Genomic DNA, 21,349 nt, shown 5'->3' on the forward strand with positions numbered 1-21,349 from the left:
TCAAAACTGAGCTAAGTTACTTTCCAAAAGCAACTTCTTCTGTATTCAAACTTTGAATAAAATAAGTAAATAATTCTGATTATTTAAATTTCTTTGCTATTTTTAAACTTTTAGTAGGATGTCTACCTAGCTTCCACTGAAAGCAAGACTAATAGTTTTGAAAAATGGCTCCCAATTTTCTGTACCTGAAGTTTCAATCGGACACTTTCAAAGAATTTAGGTCCTAGTATAACAGAAACAAAAGGCTCATTTTTTTTCTGTTGCTGTAATTACCAAAAATGTTAAAAACATCGCTGATTTACTCTGTATCCCATCTTACAACTTTTGAATCTCGCCTCTATTCATGTGTACAACTACTTGAAAATTCCTGGATATGAGGGCAATGACACCATCACTACTTCTAAAGGAATGTAGGCTTTCAAAAATAAATTTAATTTAAATTTAAATAATTTTTTTCTTGCAAAAAAACCCTCCTTTCCTTAGCTTTCTACAGCATAATTTTAAGCAATTGTATTGCCTTCATCTCCTGATATATCTCTGAAGATCAACAGAGAAAAAACCCAAAGGTCTTTTTTATTTTAAAAGCAGCTGTTGCCTTTAAAATAAAAGCACTTTTGGAGCAACCATGACCTGCATAAATGAGAACATTCAGAGAAAAGATTTCACCACGACTGGATTCGGTACAATAGTCAAATCTTTATTAAAAAGTCATGATACAAAGTATCTTGAGGTAAATACATACAAGTGCATACAAAACATAATTCCATGCTAACTTTGCCTCCAAGTATTGCCAGCTCATATGAATACTGTCTGAACAAAGAATCCAATTTTTCAGAATTCTTATGGCTCTAAAATACTGATTCGATTTCTTTTGAACATTTTTGCTGCTCGTATCAAGTTCAAGGTAGCTTTCCTGTTTCATAGCTTTTTTTTTTTTTCAAAACCAGCCTTTACCCTCTCAAGAGATAAAATCTCTCTATTTCCTCTTTCTCTTCCATCTCCAGCTGCAGAAAGTCAGCCTTTGCTGGGGGAACAAATTTCTATTGCTATAGCAAAAAAGCTTTTACAAAAGTTTAAGAAATGGGAAAAAAATTCCTTATTAGCTCAGCATCTACATGCCTTCCTCATACAAGACAGAGGTCTGTGGTGTATTCAAAAATGAAGATCTTACTCTATCCAAGGAAAAGATAAGAACTACGACCCAGACATCTGGATAGTATCCAGCTGTTTTAAATTTTGATTTACATTTTTTGGTCTTCTAAAAGTAGAACATTTGGATTATGTCCTCCATTCCGTCTGTCACTAGATGTAAAAAAAAAGTTACTTATTTTAGAACATTGTAAAGGCATTTTGTATGGTATACAGTACATGAGATTGCAAATGTCCTGTGGCAATCCTTCAAGAAGAGGAAACTGCATACATATGTGTATGAATACCTTTGCAAATCCCGATTTATGTGTAGCATTCTAAAACTTCCAACCTACCATCATATAATGAACATACAAAGCTAAAGGTGAACTAAAGTATCTCATTCTTTTTTGGGGGGAGGAGAGTAGTTTTGTTTTATGCTCAGATAAATTTTCACAGAGATCAATAATAAGAGAGAAAAAGTATATGGATGATCTGGTTTGTATTTGACGTTCCTAAAAAAACGAACGTTAATACATTAATATTCTTTCCCAGTCTATATTCTCATGAACATAAGGCAAGGTGGTGATTTATCTGAGTACAAGAGAAGAATTTTGGTTTGGCTTGATTTTAAACTGGGGAAGGGCAGAGGTAGGATTCTAACATCTTTAAATCCCAGCTTCTTACAGGATATCTTGAGATGGGGAGGAGGTGCTAACCATTTTTATTTAGATTCTGCTCCAGAGTATTCCGTTAGCCTTCCCCAAAATTCTGCCTCCAGATATATTGGGACTTCAACCCCATAATTTTAATAACCAACAGGAAATGAAGTGAAATATATCTAGAAACATCAGATTGCAGTAGATGAGATAAGGTTACATATTCCTTGTGTTACATATTCCTGAACCAAAAGACCTACTACCCATTAATCAGATATTAATGTGACAACTTTTACTTAGTGCTGAAACCGGAGTAACTCCTAGCTGGGAATCCCATCATATAAGAAGGGAAGGGAGGAATTTTGCTCTTCTTTTTATCAACAGTTTTTTTCTTTGCTTACTTATCAGATGGGGTAGTAGCTAAGGACTGCAGCCTGGGATCGAAGACTTAAAGTTTAAGAAAGAAACTGGTTGCCAATCTTACTTAATGGGATACCCTTATTGCAAGGAAACAGCTGCCAAAACAGGGTTCCCCCATTTTGGGAGATGGGCATGCCAGCAATTTAATCATACAAAGGAGATCCCAAAAAGAGGGAATTCACTTGCCCATGTCAAAACAGCAAAATGGTGATTAACTGCAGAGGCTGAGAGCAAGAATGCTTTAGCTGTTAGCCTCTGCTTAAAGTTAGTACCTGGCTCGTCTGCTAACTTGGTTACGTCAACCAAAGTCTAAAAAGCATGATAAGAGAGCTCTACAATGTGTTCTTTACTATATGGTACCTCCTCGTTTGCAAGTTGGCTTGCATACTGTTGGCCTGACCCCCGTTTCTATAAAATTTATCTGAACGCAAGTCTAGGTAAAGACGGGTGTGGCAAACATAACTTACTTGCTACACAAAACTCTAGGCTCCGTACAAGTTGTTCAGGAAAGGTCTAAAACATTTGCGCCTTAAATATTTCCTGGGACTGTGTTGTTATCATCTTGAAAAAGGCACAAGCTGTAGAAAGCACTGCAATGAGCACAGAGGAGCGGGGAAAATGCCGCTTAAGTGACAAATGCCATGAATGAAATTTTCTCTTTCACGTGTGCAATATTGTTCAACAGGAGCATCAAACTAAGGCACGTCGGTATCATACGCTCGCCAAAAAAAAAAAAAAAATGTTTCGGCTCAGATTTCTTCTGCAGTAAATAGCAAGGCACTGAAGGAAAAGGATAATGTAGAGGCCAAAAGGTCTTATTGCCCAATGGACAGAAAGCTTTTGGCAAGAGCAGGTTGAGGTACAGCATTTCAGTACCGAACTCTGATGAATAGGAAAACATACATAGAGTTTTGGTCCATTAACCCTGAGCCAAAGAATAACACTAGGCAAACTTAGTAAAGCATAACCAAGCATTGATAGCAGGACCACAGTAACAGAATCATCTCTATCTTTTTCTTCCAAGACCACACTCTCTCTTGGTGATCTCCAGAGGTGGACTACAACTCCTATAATCCCCCTTTCACTAAGTCCTTGACTAGGGATTGTGGAAGATCATGTCCAGGCCCTCTGGAGAACATCCAAACAGAGAGAGCTGTTCTAAAAAAAAAAAAAAAAAAAAAAAAAAAGAATACTCAAAATGCATGATGTCGATAACAAACACAACAGCTTACATAACTTTTCCAGGTTACTCAGCGTTTCACCAATATTTCAGGTGAATCCAGTAGAGAAGACAGAGTTCAAGTAAAGTTTATCTCTCAGAAAAGTGGCATCAAGCAGCTCACTGAACCAAGAGCAGTATACCAAAGACACACAGATCTAACAGCCTGGATGAGCAAATAATTGTGTCATTGGAGTCCAAACCCTTTGAATGACACCACCGAAAGACAACTACTACTTCTCAGTCTAAGAGTTAGAATACTAAAACTTTCCAGCCAGGATAGGAGAAGGAGCATCCAAAATACAGAGAGCCACAGCATTCATCAAGTACCCAGTCAAAGACCACTTCCCTGTTGTTGGAACTAATTGTCACTCTGAGTTTGAAGTTCCCCCCATTATTATTATTGCAAGGGCCTAAATTCACAGTTTCCATGTCGAAGGTTACAGCTGACCCTGAAGTCACTGCAGGCAACTGGTTGGTCATCTCTTTTCCATTGACAAAAACAGCTCCTGTAATAGATAAGAAATGCTGGTGAGCCAACCCGGTCACATAACAGAGTTTTCAATTTCCCATGGAAATCAAGTAACTTTTGAGCTTTCAGAATTCACCCTTCTGTAATGATTTGCAACACACTTCATGGACACCTTGTTAAATTACATTCTTGTCACTAAAGACAGTAAGTTGGCTTGCTTGCAAAACAAAAGTGGTATTCCAATTTCATTATTCCCAAATATGCCTCTTCTCTTTCATATCCAACTCCCCAAATCAAAAGTGAATGGTGAAAACCATCCCGGGGAACTAAATACAGTAGCAGAACATTCTCATTAGTTGGTCTCCTGACCAATACAGTTATTAATAATTAAACCTCCCAAGAAAGACCATTTTATAAGAGTGCCATTGCCCCCAAAATAGTTAGGACCAGTGGTGGGATTCAGCCAGTTCACACTACTTCGGGAGAACCAGTTGTTAACTTTCTGAACAGTTTGGTGAACTGGTTGTTGGAAGAAATCATTAGGGCAGAGAACCCTAAGGTTGTTAAAATTATTTGAATCCCACCACTGGTTAGGACTCCCACACTATTCCACATAGTGTCTGACACACACATCAGTAGTACTCATTTACCATACTGGCAGCAAGAAAAGAGGAAAAATTATTTTCTCAGTTCACAATTCTTATTTACAAGTGGTATGGCAAATCTTAAAAAATATTGTTGTAAAGGGTTGCCTAATTGTTTGGGGTCAAGGGCTGCATTCTCCGTACAGAAGCTTAATGACATAAAATTTAGGATTTACTGATCTTCATGTATTTTCCCCCCTGCCAAATGAAAAGGAGGGTGTGTTATGGTGATGTTAAGAGGAAACCAGGCCATCAAAGAACCCAATGGCTGGACACCATCAAAGCTGACACCAGCCAAAGCATAGAAAAACTCCCAATAAATAGTGCAAGGTCGGAAGATATGGAGATACTTGCGAAGAGTCAGACATGACTGAATGGATAACATCGTCGTCATCATTATGATAAGTATTGAAGGGGTTAGTCGTGTAGTCGTTTTGAAAATTAGGAGCCTGCTAGGACAATGGACATCTATGTCTTGACATGCCTCTTTCCCAAGATACTGCTTTTTTGCACACCTTCCTTGGCAATCTTGGAAAACCACCACATTTATTATTTTCTATCACCTATTTAGGATTCCTCCATATCATAATACAGTCATTCTATATACAGTAGGTCTTAAAACAACAATACATCAGGACACCGTGGAGATTGCAGGTCAGAAGGTTGGCCAAATCAGATCTTTTTGCAACTCACCATTGGTACTAATGCACACAGCTCTATCCCGTTGCAAAGAATCATAGCCATTCAGCTGCTCAACACAAACTCCAATACTATCTTTCCTGTCTGGCTGGCCAACTGTTTCAATTCTGTGAAGAGAAAGGAGAAGGAAAAAGCAGCTATATTTAGAAAAAATGTTAATATAAACCACGTCCTTGATTTAATGCACCCTCCTTTAAATCTCAGAGTCTAGGAATCTGCAAATTCAGCTCTCTCCCATCTGGTGTTCCTCACATATACTGAAATCCAAATCCTACCATCCCAACATATGTCGGTATTCAACGCTCACAACACTTACCAGCTTTGGGAAAGCTACTCTAGTAGATGAGATAGTTTCAATTTGCCTCAATTCATCTTTCTTAAAGATGGAAAATTTCTAGGATTGGGAAAACCAACCACCCTCATGTTTTGCATAAGGGAAGGCCTTCATTGGAACAAAAGCCTCTTTAGCTAAAATGGTACAATAGCAAATGATAATGGAAATCTCTGCCGGTTATGTTGGAGAACCATGCCTGATGCTCTGAACAATATAGCTAGATGAACGTTCTAACCTATTATGTAGCTATTTGCCATACAGTTACTTCTTCCTACCATATTGGGAGAAGTAACATTCTGCCTGCCAGCATTAATGAATAAGATGTTTGCTACAGGGGTGAAATCCAGCAGGTTCTGACAGGTTCTGGAGAACCAGTAGTGGAAATGTTGAGTAGTTCAGAGAACCGGCAAATAACACCTCTGGCTGGCTCAAGAGTGTGGTGGGAATGGAGACACTTCCCCTGCCACACCCACCAAGCCACACCACGCCCACCAAGCCACGCCCACAGAACCGGTAGTAAAAAAAAAATTGAATTTCACCACTGGTTTGCTATCATGTCACAGTTTGTTGCTTTTCCTTCTCAATAGAACTAATTATTTATCTTTAAACCATTCCTTTGGGAAATTGTTCTGTTTTCTCTACAGGGTACCACTTTCAGACTAAACACTCCTCCATTTATTTATTTATGAACAGATGTCCCACTTTTTCATTATTTAAACAAGCTCAAAGTAGCTTTCATTAGCAACCAAATAAGCATTTATTGTCAGAATCTCCGGAACAGATAATGTGTTCAAATGCTATATTAATAATGGTAGCAGTCAGAAGTACCATATTGTGCAGAAACCTGCTATGTGAGAAGAAATTTAAAACAAGCTGATGGCATGGCATGGCCTGAACAGCAACACCTTAACACAAGGGAAATAAAAGTTATCTTCCAAGTTTCATTTAACCATTTGGAATCTATGGTTATGACTCTGAGGAAACTCTGAGACATCGTCCTTGATTTATGGTCACAACTGAGCCTAAAATTTCTACTGCTGAGCAAGAGAGTTGTTAAGTTGCCCCATTTTACAATCTTTCTTGTCACCGTTGTTAAGTGAATCACTGCACCGTTGTTAAGTTAGTAACATGGTTGTTTAGTGAATTTGGCTTCCCCATTGACTTTGCTTATCAGAAGGTTGCAAAAGGTGATCACATAACCCCAGGACTCTGCAACCGTCATAAATACATGTCAGTTACCTAGCATCCAAATTTTGATCACATGACTTTAAGGACACCTTAAATGACTTCATGTGTGAAAAACAGTCATAAGTGGCACTGTAACTTCAAATGGTCACTAAATGAATTGTTGTAAGTCAAGGACTACCTGTGTTAAGTAGCAATCATAAAATGTGAGATAATCCTGTTTGCTAAGAAAAGGAAGTAAAATGGAAAAAGGAGCAAGAGCTAGAAATTTATTCCCTCTTTTTCAAGTTACAAAGTAATGTCCCTGTAGGAGATAAGAACCTAAAAGTAATGAACCTTTAAGTGGCCTGCTTCTTCTGGCCAATATATTTGTACAAGGGTAGGAAGATTAAAATATTTTAATCTCCCCAGATTAAAATATTCTTTATTCTTAATATTTAAAAGAGGCAGGATAGAATATTTCCCCTAAAGGAGAAGAGGAGAAAAATCTTAACAAAGGCAGAAAGCAGCCCCAGTCTTCTTGCCATAGGAAAACAGCCTCAAGCAGAAGAGGTTAATCTTTAGGAATTGAGATTTTGCATCCATTCAGAAAGACTCGGCCAATCTGTTGATAAGCAAAGAGACTCCAAATAAGCAACACAATTAGGCAAGCCAAAGTAGACAAGATTAGCTCAGACGAACACCTAGGATTTGCATTTCCCTTTTGCCTGTAGAGCCAGCCATGACCCCTACATGACCCCACAGGAATCTGGCAACAGCCATTAAAATACTGAAGGATATCTTCTTGCACAGGAACAAGCATCTCAATCAGAAGGCCCCAAAGAACGTACCTACTCTCAAGCACATTTTGTCAGTCACCCCAGAAACATGCTGCTGTCACTGAAGTTTCTGGCTACCAAATAAACAAACACCTTTTTTGCAGCCTGCCCCCATATAATTTCCAGTGTCTTTCTCCCGGACCAGATGTTTCTTCCAACATAAGGGAGGGGGGGGGAATCTAGGTTTATTTTAGAAGCCATTGCATTTATATAACAGTTTGGGTTTAAAACGAAGCAGACACAGTACATGTGCCAGCAAAAATTTAAGCACAATTATTTCAGAAATAGGGAAATGTTTAAAAAAATCCCCATGTTTTTAAGGAGTACAGGTCGGGCAGCAATGAGTTAATTCTTCCCCTCGATTTTGAGTAGACCTCAAAACAGGAACCATATTGTCCTGCTAATATTTTAGCCAGTCTTCCTTTTCTTCAGGAAGAGACTCAGCTGAAGGCTAATGTTACAAAATGGGGGAGAGGGAGGAGGAATCTTTTACATCTGGAAGCAATCCATAAGAGAAGGTTACTTGTAAAAAAAAAAAAAAAAAAAAAAGCAAAAGCTGAGATTTTTACAATCTCCAGTTGTTTCATCCTTAATTATACGTTGCTAGCTGATACATTTTTCAAAAAGGCTGTTTTTAAGTTTAGCTCTTTTAACCATGGACTTCAATATATTTTGGTGTGGAAATTTTGCATTAAGCTTGACATGTTCCCCTTTGATGCTACATTTAGTTCTTATTACAACTCTAGCTGGTAAGAACATAAGAAGTCCATTGTGAGGAAAAAAAACCTCTAGGCTAGTGTTTCATGTCCAAAAGGAGCTGATTAGATGTCTCTGGGAGGTATCCAAGCAGAGCATGAAACTAATGCTTACCAACTGTGACCCTGGCATCTTTATTAGATGGATGACTGCAGTTCTTGGAAATGCCATTTGGTTATATGAATTAACTTATGCTCCGATCCAGCAATTTCTTGCAGATACAGAAGCTCAAAATAGAATGTTTTGCAAGTTTACAAGAAAGCACAAACCCTGGATAAAACAGCAACCTAAAAGTAAACCATATACTTGTATGTATATGTGTATTTATTTATTGAAGTTAGATATTGCTTGATTCCCAGTAACCCGGGTAGCTTATACAGTATTCAGGAGGAGGAAGGGAACTCCAGACCTGTGTGAAGTTGAACCATGACTGAATGCACTCTCTGCAATACGGAATAGAACACCCTATACGAGACTGAGTTTAAACAGGACACATAGGCTGGGACTGTCACAATCCTCTGTTCGATGCTGCCCAGATATGCAGGCAAGAACTATCACAGCCTTTTTTAGGGGGGCATGAAGACACTAAAATGCCAACTCCTATTGGGCTGATCAAGTACATTATAAAAGTTGGACTAGACCAGCTGCACATCACTGCACAGAAGGTATGCAGCTGTCATTTGGGGACAGTTGAGTAGCCATTCCTTTTATACATCAGCAACTGTTAATATTTCCCGCTTGAGTGTGCCTTGCCTCCCTCCCGCCTCCCAGCAGGAAGTCAGAGCCAATCAGCAAGCAAAGCATGACCTCCACACAACACACAGCCGTCTGCAACCTCCACTTACCCATCAACTCCTTCACAGCATATGTGGCAACAGCTACGGGCAGTTGTGGCCCACTAAATCAGCCATTAAACATTTCTTTCTTATTGAAATGTCAAAGCAGTTACAAGTTGCTTCATCGTTTTGCTTATTTACTGAGCAGTGCTACAGAATATTCCTCCTCTTTTCAAAGTTTAGAATTATTTTCAATGATTTGTGTGAACTTTCTTAATCAAAAAAAGAAATTATATTACTAGAAATTAAAAAAAAACATATATCAGACTCCATCAAGCTTGTACATCTTTCTTTTGATAATCTGCATTTATAGGATATCCATGATGTACTTCAAAAAATTACATAAAATCTCTTACACACCCCCACATCTATTGTGCAATAAAAATAATCACACCTACACATGCAGAATTCAAGCAGACTATTCTATTGTATTCTGCCTGTAATACAGGAATCTCCCCAGAGATTGCCTTCTCTTGGGAACAGATAGATACAGTAAGGTTTAATAGAGCTTGGAATAGGACAGTCCTGGACCTCTTGTGGCTGCAAAATGATTCAAGGCTAACTCCCCACTTGATTCCTCCTCCTTTTGCTTGGCTGGGCATTTTCCAACATCTATCCAGAAAAGCTTGTTGATCTCTTGCAGAAACGAAGTATAGAAACCAATCAAAAGCAAATAATCCAATACTAGTAAACTCAATAGCTAAACACAACCCTTCTAATCCTAACCCAAGCTTTGAAAGACAAAACCTTAGGCTAAAAGGTTGGGAGGAGGCCTGGTTAAAATGTTTCCCAGCTTCCAAAACCAATTATATCATTACAAAGGAGGTCCAATTCATTGATCGTTCTCTTCCACTAAGACCCACAAAAGACCAAAATGTCTGTCTCTATTCCTGCTACATGCTTAGGTTGTGACAAAATCTCTCTTGCCATTTTCCACAACTCTCTCGCATTTCCCTTTGATAATCCCCCCCCCCTTCAATTTGGAAACGAAATCTGATCCCGCTGGTTTCTCTAGAGACTTTCCTCCTTCAGTTGAGTATTGACCTCATTGTTTCTCTGCAGTTTGGCATTGCTTCCCTCCTTTTCATACACGCATCCTGTCAACCCCAGCACAAAAGAAGAGCAGAGCAGCCCTTGAGGAGAAAGATAATCAAGTCCACAGGGACAAGGAGGAGGAGGAGGAAAAAGCCTGGCCAAGGAAATTTAGCGAATTCAAGGACAGACATTCCTCTTCGCTGGAAAACAAAGTTTGGGGTGGGTGCAAGCCCAAGGCCAAGTAATAGAGAAAGCCAAAATTGAAGACCAAAGGATGGATCAGCTTGGAACAATCTGGCTCCCTAAACCTAAATGTCCAGTAACCAAAGCCTATCTTTCTTCCACAAAGAAACAGGAAATGCACTTTATTTGAACTAGGACTGTTTTGATTTCAAGTTGATTAAAAGGCTCCCCAACGGTAGAAGAGCCCACCTAGGAAGGGAGAAACTGGTCACCTTCCAGATGTTGCTGGACTCCCAGTGACTGCTGGGTGGCTGCTAGACTTGTCATTCATCCAAAGCTGGAAATGCTCCGGTTTCCCACTCTACTTTGAATGATTGGAGACCAATTCAGAGGCATGATTCAGAAAGCCAGCTCACTTTCTCCAAAGAAAGAGAAAGCTTTACTGCATCTGAGTGATCAAACAATTAACTCAAAGAGTGCAGCTGAGGCATATTCATAACTAGTCAATTGGATAACCGTGCTTCGCTACAGAACTATGTTGATCGAGCTTGATAAATTGACAGTTAAAGCTTGAACATTAATAAGTAGTTACAATCGACCTCTCCTCTCCCCTTCTCTCCCTCAGGCTTGCCCCACAGAAGCCTCTCCTCTTCCCTTCTCTCCCTCAGGCTTGTCCCACAGAGGCCTCTCCTATCTATCCCCTTCTCTCCCTCAGGCTGGCCCTATTGATCCTCTCCAAACTCCCAACCCGCAGGCCGGATGAGTCACGTGTTGGCCACGCCCATGCCCAGGCAGCAGTTGGAACAGAGTTCTTTTCAGGTGGAGAGGGGGAGTAGAACATCTAACTCCTTAGCATCAGGATGTGTTAATCATAATATAGGAAATACTAATGCTCTGATGGTCATTTCAAAAAATTCCGAGTCATTGAGGCCACTTGGAACTTCATTTGTACCTCAGGTACAAATAATTCTGGGTCCTGAATCCTATAGTTTGCAATTTTGGTTTCTGGAAATCCTTTCATACTCCTGCACCATTTAGCTATGCGCTGTGGGATGAACAGCCTTCGAACAGGGCTACCTGTACATAATTCTTCAATCTTCTTCAAATTAAAGTCTAGGTATCATTTGTTTTGAGCATAAAAACCAGAAGTGACACCTAGTGAGTCAACCCTGGGTAACTAGAACACAGCCTAGCTCAACAAAGGAAGAAATGAAAGGTGCTGCTGCAGTGGTGCAGTGGTTAGAATGCAGTGCTGCAGGCTACTTAGTTCGCTGACTGCCAGCTGCCAGGATTTCAGCAGTTCAAGTCTCACCGGCTCAAGGTTGACTCAGCCTTCCATCCTTCCGAGGTGGGTAAAATGAGGACCCAGATTGTTGGGGGCAATAGGCTAACTCTGTAAACCGCTTAGAGAGGGCTGTAAAGCACTGTGAAGTGGTATATATATATATAAGTCTAAGCGCTACTGCTATCAATGCCATCAAAGTTCAGTTTGGGAAGATACAACCAGATGATTGATTGATCCACCTTTTCTTACCTGAATGTCAGTGTCTGACCACAACAATAAGTTGGAGCCTTGGAATACAGCACTCCACCTGCTTGCGAATCGTTTCGAAGGGCTATGTTCCTTCGGCTGCTCAAACTGTAGCCCTCAATACCTGGAGTCCATTCTAAGGAAAGAAGAACCAACAGTAAATGCAGGGGCCCAATCCTAGTTTGGACAAACTATGAAACGTAATGTAGTATTCTTAGTTCGCTAGCACCACAGGCCCAGCCTTTTCAGAAAATATTTTGTGCTTTGCTTCAGTTTTTAGTTATGGCTTTGTACACATTCCAAGATAGGAAAGCGCACAAAGAAAAATGTACAAGTAGTCCTCGACTTACAACCATTCATTTAGTGACCACTCAGAGTTAGAAGGGGCCTGAAAAAAGTGACTTATAACCATTTTTCACACTATGACTTTTGCAGCATCCCTGTTGTTATGTGATTTACATTCAGATGATTGACAACTGACTCACATTTATGAGGGTTGCAGTTTCCCAGAGTCATGTGTGATCTCTTTTTGTAACCTTCTGACAAGCAGGTCAATGGGGGAAGTCAATGGGGGAAGGCAGATTCACTTAACAACCGTGTTACTAATTGAAGAACTGCAGTGATTCACTTCACAAACGAGGTGAGAAAAGTCGTTATATGGAGCAAACTAGCTTAACAAATTTCTCACTTAACAACATACATTTTGGCCTCAATTGCGATAGTTGAGGACTACTGTACACAGTAGTCCTTGACTTACAACTATTCGTTTAGTGACCAAAGTTACAAGGGCACTGAAAAATGTGACTTATGACCATTTTTCACACTTATGAGGATTGCAGCATCCCCATGGTCACATGATCAAAATTCGGACACTTGACAGGAGGCATGTATTTATGATGGTTTCATTATCCCGGGGTCATGTGATCATCACCTTCCCAGCCAGCTTCCAACAAGCAAAGTCAATGGGGCAAGCCAGATTTGTTTAATGACTGGATGGTTCACTTAACAACTGCAGATATTCACTTAACAGCTGTGGCAAGAAAGGTCGTAAAATGGGGCATATTAACTACCTTGCATAGCAATTGAAATTTTGGCCTCAACTGTGGTCATAAGTTTGAGGACTAACTGTAATTCACAAACAGTCTGATCCCATACAAACCTACCGCATAAAAGACAAGCCTTGTTAGGATCAAGACACTTAAGTTTTCAAAGGAGAACTCAGGGTTACAATGTTGCTTAAAAACCAATTTAATTGATTTCATGTGATCTGCATTTGAAAATGCAGCAATATTCCATACAGTTAAATGTTTGTGTAATAAACGGCCTTAGCATCAAACAAGGGTACCTGAATATGAAAAGTTATCATACAGAGCAAACTATATGATAGCAATAGGCTAGATTTACAGGTCAGGGAAAGAAGATGAAGCAAGACCAAAATATTTTTTTATTGCAGAGTAAAATGACGAAATGCATACCATGAGGCACCAATGTGGAACACCCGGTCTGAGAAACACTCCACGGGCTCCATTCCTGACGGCCATCTCCCCGCGCACAAACCTTGAACTGATAATCGACGTTGGGATCGATGTGCAACACCGTGAATTCTGTGTCAGAACCAACGTACACATCTTCAAAATGGCAAGTGGTACTCTTGCGATACTGAAGTCTGTAGTCTTGTGGGATGAAGTCCTCATCAACCTAAGCAAAGATAAATTACATTATGGCATAGACACTGAGCTTGTTGATTGAAAGGTCGGCAGTTCAGCGGTTTGAATCCCTAGTGCCGCGTAACAGGGTGAGCTCCCGTTACTTGTCCCAGCTTCTGCCAACCTAACTGTTCGAAAGCACGTAAAAAAGGCAAGTATAAAAATAGGGACCACTTTTGGTGGGAAGGTAACAGTGTTCTGTGTGCCTTTGGCATTTAGTCATGCCGGCCACATGACCACGGAGACGTCTTTGGACAGCGCTGGCTCTTCGGCTTTGAAACAGAGATGAGCACCGCCCTCTAGAGTCGGGAACGACTAGCACATATGTGTGAGGGGAACCTTTACTTTTACCTTATATCTTAAAACTCTTCCTTCTTTAAACATTTGTTTTAACTAACATGTTTTCTGAAAGGCGAGGGCTTGAAGCTCCTCGGTGTTTTGGGATTAGAAGCACAATGGGCATTATCAGGAAGTGTAATGGACACAATTGCAGAATTACTATTGTGGGGTGAGTGGTTAGACACAAAATATATTTCTCAGTCTCATGCCAGCCAGATAGGCCGGAATCCTGAGAATTCCAGTCCCATCGTATCAGGAAAAGTGATATTTATTTATTTATTTATTAGTCCAATTTATATGCCGCCCTTCTCCGTAGACTCAGGGCAGTTTACAATGCATTATAGCAATAGCCTGCATACTTTTTTGTATATATCTGCTTATTAGGGCTTTCTCCCCACTCCCCCCAGCGGTGTTGTTCTATACAAAGTTAGCTTATTGCCCCCACAATCCGGGATATAAATGTTAAGAGGCAGGAACAATCACATGGAATCCATTTCACAATGTGCCAGTTATCAGACAGCTATTAAATTAGTTACAATTTAAAAAGAATGCTATCTCAAATAGAAATCAATAACCCACATAATAACCACTATTTGTTGTATTAACCACTATCCACATGCTATTCTCAAGGAAGAGATGTTCATGTGATGGGGAATATCCCAAATCTCTACCACATATAGTTAGTCCTCAACTTACAACAGTTCATTTAGTGACAGTTCGAGGTTACAACGGCGCTGAAAAAAGTGACTTATGACCATTTGCACACTTACAATGGTTGCACCAGCCACCACTGTCATGTGATCAAAATTCAAATGCTTGGCAATTGGTTCATATTTATGACGGCTGCAGTGTCCCGGGGTCATGTGATCACATTTTGCGACCTTCTGACAAGCAAAGTCTATGGGGAAGCCAGATTCACTTAACAACCATGTTGCTGATTTAACAACTGCAGTGATTCACTTAAAATACCTGTGGCAAGAAAGGTAGTAAAATGGGGCAAAACTCACTGTCTCGCTTAACAACAGAAATTTTGGGCTGAAATGTGGTCGTAAGTAGAGGACTACCTGTAATGTGTTTCTGCCCATCGCAAAATCATCACTAGGCTGTTGGGTTAAAGGCATAACACAAAAGAAAAAGCCTAGGTGGTATCTGATCCTGAAAAGGTTGTTAACTCACTTTGCACCATCGTACTAAGATGCCTCCAGGCTTCTCGATCAGTTCTTCTATTTGTATCGGAGGTCGAGATGCTACTGTTCCATGGCTGAAGATGTAGCTTTTCATTATTGTAAAAAAGGAGTCATCCCATTGAGCAGATAAGCTAGCCACATCAACCAGCGATGGCACTTCAGGTAAACTAAAGAGAGAAAACATAATCAATATACATAGCAGGTAAGGAACTGTTTTCATTCAGAATCTTTAGCGATGTTTGAAACTCTTGATTTGATATTTTTAAGAAAAATGTCTTCGATTAATTTCTCTAGCCACTCCAATCTATATCTTATGTTCTTTATTTTTATCATAAAAAGAAGCACATCAAAACAGGTATAAAATGTTAGGCTACAGATTTCTATTCACCAACCCTACCTCCGTAAATTTGAAGGCAGGGTTCTAGCATCACCTCCTTTGTACCCATGGTGTTTCCCAAATAGAAAAATATAAATTTGAAAGGTGGTGAAGATGGAATGAAAGAAACTCTGGATTGTTTAAGTTTCTCGCCAAGGAAATATTCCGAAAATTCATTGGGCTGGTTTAATTAATGTCTATCCCACTCTGAAGACAATTTTCTCCCTTAAAATAATAATTTTGAAATTCTCAAATTTACACAGGTAGTCCTTCATTTACAACCGCTGACTTAATGAACATTTGAAGTTACAATACACCCCCACACACGCACACAAAAGCTTATAGTTACACTAGGCACACAACCCCATGGTCATGTGATAGCATTTGGAGTGCTTGGAAATCAGTTCATATTTACAGCCATTTGCACCATCCTGTGACTGCAATTTGCAATTGTTTTGCAGGCAAAACAAATGCCCATTGAGGATAAATTCCCTTAACAAGCACCACAAAAAATGTAAATAAAACCCCAAACAGGTCTGGTTAGGTGATGCCTCGATTTATGACCATAATACCAGGCTCAATTATAGTCATAAGTCAAGGACTACTTGACTGTACATTCTTTTCAGCTTTTCAGTGCATATTTTGTGTCTTCTACTCCCTCCTCCATCATTTTCATATCATATTTCTATCATACCTTTATATTTGTAACTTGGCTACCCTTTTCAAAGGAAAGCTGTTCAATGTAAGTCAATCGCCTTTTGAACAGTTGTCAAATAATGCTATCTGAAGGTTAGACGTTGCTATTATAAGCATCAATCCTTCTATCTGAATAGATCAAGTAGTCTAAACTGTACCTTAGAAACGGCAATTCTGCGTCATTCACATAAACTACCCTAATTGGAAAAAGGGCCTCTACAACCCAAGGATACTTCTGTCAGCCACCGACTCTGAAAATCCAGCCCCAATTTGTGGCTGTTACCTGTCCAGCTGAATATGCAAAGCCTTTTTTGTAAAACTGCACAGCTTGTCACTGTTGTCCCTTGTAATTCCACAAATGGCATTTTCACCTGTAATGCAATAGCAGGAGATTATTACTAAGAACGGAGTCACAGCCAAGGACAACTGTTCCACAGGTTTCTGTGGCATTCACTTCATCTTTGCAGACATTCATCCAATGTGTATATTTATGGCCATGTTAACAGTACGTGAGGTCCAAATGCAATGGATCATTAAATTCTGACCACAGTGGAGAAATTTCCTGACAGAACAATCAACTAGTGCAGGTGTGTCAAACTCGATTTCATTGAGGGCCGCATCAGGGTTTTGTTTGACCTCAGGGGATTGGAGTGGGCGTGGTCAGCTTGACATCACTTGTGTCGGGGGGTGTCTGTGGTGGCCTGAACATTCTGCCAGGGAAAACGGGCTTCCAATCTCCATTTTCGGCTGGGCCTCCTGCAACCCTCTGCCAGCAAAAATGGAGCTCCTCTTTCGCTGACAGAGGTACTGTGGGCAGGTCCTTCGCTGTTTCTAGGGCAGCCGCGCGGGCCAGATCTAAGCACCCCGCGGGTTGGATCTGGCCCACGGGCCTTGAGTTTGACGCCCCTGAACTAGTGGAACACCTTGCCTTTAGAAGTGGGTGCACTGGAGGCTTTTAAGAAGCCACTGGACAGCCATTTGTCCAGAATGGTGTAGGGCAGTGGTTATGTTTTAGATTTCGTAATGGTTTAATTGCTGCAAATCAGCTGAAGTATTCAGACAAAAAGAGAGGTGAGGCATAAGTCAATAAACAAACACAATGGGTAAAATATGTTTTCTAATAGAAAATAATATATGAAATTCAAGGTTGAACTATGGAGTCCTTGGAACTGTGGAGTCCTGAGAGCACCAATGACTTCACAAAATCAGTCTTTTTTGCCAAATGATAACTTCCAGTGTTTATTTGATCATCTAGGACCAGAGAGCAACTGCTAAGCTTCACTGAGTTCATTCTTAGACAAGGAGATTCTACTTACAGAAAGAAGCAAATGTTTAGCAGGTTTGATATTGTAGTTCTAATTCTAAATATCATCAAGCAAATAATTTCACCACTACCAAATTGCAAGATTGAAGGAAAAGCAACATGCTGGTTCTCATCTCTGCAATAGCATGGCTATGCAAGATATTTGACACAATCTCCTTACGCTCAGTATTCCCCACCCTTCATCCCTGAGGTTGCATGAAGGAAGAAATGAACAAGAAAATGCTGACTAGGATGACATCACAACTTGCTTAATTAAGTATTATTATGGTCTTGCAGAAGGCGGCCCAGGAGCAGCTATGACAAGCAGTTGCAAGGCTGCTAACAGCTCTGAGTTACATATTCCATCCTTGTCCCAGTTCTATCAATTGAAGTTCTTGCAATCTTATTCAACAGCCAAAACAATTCAACAGACATCTTTAATTTGTTTTTTGGATTAAGATATCCCAGCTCCGAATTCTAAGTATATTGATAGCTGTGATAATTTCCTGCACATCTAGCAAATTGTTCTGAAACTTATCTCACTGAATTAAAATGAACATATTGGTAGAAGAGTAGGGTTCACCCATTATGTGAAGCTATAATAGCAATAGCATCTAGACTTATATATTGCTTCATAGTGCTTTACAGCACTCTCTGAGCAGTTTACAATGTCAGCATATTGCCCCCAACAATCTGGGTCCTCATTTTACTGACCTTGGAAGGATGAAAGGCTCAGTCAACCTTGAGCCCCATCAGGATTGAACTCCTGTCTGTGGGCAGAGTTAGCTTGCAATACTGCATTCTAACCACTGCACCAACACAGTTCAGTAACATGCTTTATTGAGATTTTATTTATGTAAACCAAGATACTATGGCCTGTAAAACCTCTTGATGTGTATACATATTCTCAGACATTACATTTTTACAACAAACCACAGTATGTAGACCAGCCAATGTGTATATAGATGGGAAAAGAAAAGACAGGGAGATGCATCAAGAGCTCCTTCCTCTTGATCAACAATAGACATATCATCTGCAATTTATTTCTGTTTAATGGTTCACAAATGTGCTTTATATGCATGTTCATTCCATGCATAATTATCAGTTGTTTGATTTATGCCCTGTTTTTCCTACAGAAGCTTAAACTGGCAAACACAGTATTCTATGCTTGATTCTTTTCCCCCCCACAACAATAATGAGGAAGGATCAGTTAAATTATACCAGCTGGACCAATTTTACCAAGCAAGCTTTTACACCTCAAGGGTGGACCTGAACCTGGGTCTTCTCAGCCCTGTCTAATATCTTATTTGTTTAAAGTATAAGCTATCTTGTTGTCCAAGCAAGTCTTAACCATACCTCTTCACATGTAGAAGCATTATGCAGAAAGGATTAAGTAAGACCTCTAGACACACACTAAATAACTTTGGCAGATAGGTGGAACTATTAAATACAATAGTTCCAATGACCGTTAGGTTGATAGAAATCCTCTATGGTCCCCCCCAAAAAATGTTTTAAAAGCAGATTCTCCTACCTTCCTGGACAAGTTCATTGGCTGTCCCAACTCCTTGTTCTATGAGCTTCTGGCACTCATCCAAGGGCTTGATACTTTCCTGTTCTATGTTGTCTACTTCCTGGAGCAAGGAGGCCAATCTTTCATCCAGCAACTTCTTCAAGGTCCCTTTTAAGTCACTGAAATGTTGTTCCAGCACTTCCCGGGTTTGTGCAGCACTGTTTTTGATCTGAAGGGAAACAAAGAAATCTGTAAGGCCTTGAAGGAGAATGGCTCAAAGAAGACTCTTACCACACTGAATTTGCTAGCAAGAAGGTTGATCAGCCTGCTTGGTCTTATCATGCATACCACTGCATGTCAGGTGAATTAAAACATATCTTGGACTGAATGAATTTGCTTCACCAAACCATAGCCCCATAAAGTAACTGAAGAAAATCAGATTCTTCCAAAAATTCAGCAACCCCACAAAAGTCTGAATTCTTTTTGTGGTTTCCTCCAACTGCCTCCTTGTTTATCACTTAAAAATATTCACGATGATAGCAGTAAACTTTTCACAGGAAATCTCTAACAGCCTTGCTGTAAGCCACCATTTTCAAGTAATAAAGGTCGGATTCACATTTTAAGCTAGAGCCAAATGAACCACTTTTGGGGTTTGCATGATGTGTGAATTCAGCCATAAAATTAAGGTCCTTTGAATGTGTGCAACTTGCTCTAGCCAAAATATATTTAGGACTGCCAAGTATGCAAAATTTTAATCTGCATAGTTTTAATATTTTAGTAACTTTTTATCTTTTTATATCTGTAAACCACCCAGAGTTGCCTTATAGGGGAGATGGGCAGCATAAAAAATTAATAAATAAAATCTCTCAAATTTGAAACGGAATAAACACAAAGGAAGAAATAGTTGGGCACGATACATTCTCATCCATTCCACAAAGGACCAATTCCACCCCCAAAATTTTCTCTGCTAGAGTCACACGTCGTGTCAGGCCATGGTTTACTGAAACAAGTCACAGAACTTATACAATCTAGGTCTGGAATTAGGCAATTTTAGCATTCCAGATGTTGTTGAATTGCAACTCCCAACATTCCTCACTACTGGCTAGGGTTGTTCTAAGATGCAGTTTAACAACTTCTGCAGTGCCATGCTTTAAGCCAAGAGTCTCCAAACATGGCAATTTCAAGACTTAGGAACTTCAACTCCCAGAATTCCCCAGCCAGCAAGTTTTAAAATTGCCAAGTTTGGAGATCTCAGCTTTAAGCTATAAATCATGGTTTATAAATCATGACAGTTGTTACTTGCATCGCAAAACCTCTTCCAAATAAATCACATTTTAGCTTGGCATGATGCCCGATTCCAGATGTTTCTTGTCTCAATATTAACTCAAGAAGAAAACAGATAATGCAGATTAAGAAACAGCAGGAAATGAATTCCAAGAAGAATACTTTAATTTCAAAGCAGGTATTTTGAAGCAATTTTTCACTGTTGTTTGGAAAACATCTTCCAGAAAGAATACTCTGGAGTCAGTTCCAGGTTCTCACATGCTTCTTTATATCCAGTCTAGCAAGGCCATGTTCTCATGACATATAAACCACAGGAACGAATTATTATGCATATCTCATTGACCAGTTAGCCTTGAACTCAGTACAGCTGCAATTTCAAATGAAATCAGAACTGAAATCTCCAAGAAAGCAATGCTCCAAAGTCCAACTTCTGCAAATCCAAAAAAGGAGTCATTTTAAAAGTCATGTTAACCTCCAAGTCTAATTAATGGACCACACTTGGCTGGGAAAGGGGAGGGAAAGATGGTGGCCCATGTATCGGCCTTCACTCTTTTCTGTGGTGTAGCATCTGATGCCAAAACAATCTAAAAGTAAAGAAAAAGAGTTCACAGTGTGAGACTGCCATGTGCAGACATATAAGCAGAGTGTACGCCAGGAATCAAGAAGTAGGTAAGAAGCAGATACGAAGGAACAAATCCATTAAGGAAACAAAGGAAAAATATCACCTGAACCAGACAAAAGAAATTGGGCCTCAGCATGATGGGAAACCCCCTCCCCAAATCCTATCAACAGCTACCAGACTTGAAAATCAAGGCAAGTGGAGTTGCCGATCTTGAGAATCAACAATGTGAGAATTTGGGGGGATAAAAGGCATCCTGAAGCCAGCCCACTCTTTGAGTCATCTTTGGATCCCAGCTTGGTGGCTTCCATCCTTCTGGCTAATACCTAGTTGAGAAGGACACAGGTAAGTGTGTATGTGTGCATCTCAGAAAGAGGAAATGTACATTGCAACCAGTAAAGTTTTGATGT

At 39.8% G+C, this 21,349-nt stretch overlaps 1 protein-coding gene across 1 annotated transcript in view; it reads right to left on the minus strand.

The window, feature by feature from the left end:
* Positions 1–679: 679 nt before the first annotated feature.
* CRLF3 (cytokine receptor like factor 3) overlaps positions 680–21,349 on the minus strand; it is a 29,706-nt gene continuing 9,036 nt past the window's right edge. The window contains exons 2-8 of the mRNA XM_034412510.3: positions 19,058–19,265; positions 16,507–16,594; positions 15,141–15,318; positions 13,395–13,617; positions 11,923–12,055; positions 5,236–5,348; positions 680–3,935 (exon numbers count right to left, since the gene is read on the minus strand). Coding sequence (XP_034268401.2) covers positions 3,679–3,935; positions 5,236–5,348; positions 11,923–12,055; positions 13,395–13,617; positions 15,141–15,318; positions 16,507–16,594; positions 19,058–19,265 — 1,200 coding nt within the window. The 3' untranslated portion in view covers positions 680–3,678. The remainder of the gene's footprint in view (positions 3,936–5,235; positions 5,349–11,922; positions 12,056–13,394; positions 13,618–15,140; positions 15,319–16,506; positions 16,595–19,057; positions 19,266–21,349) is intronic.

Source organism: Pantherophis guttatus, chromosome 2 (assembly GCF_059756535.1).
Source record: "Pantherophis guttatus breed Tessera chromosome 2, ASM5975653v1, whole genome shotgun sequence".
Lineage (NCBI taxonomy): Eukaryota > Metazoa > Chordata > Lepidosauria > Squamata > Colubridae > Pantherophis > Pantherophis guttatus.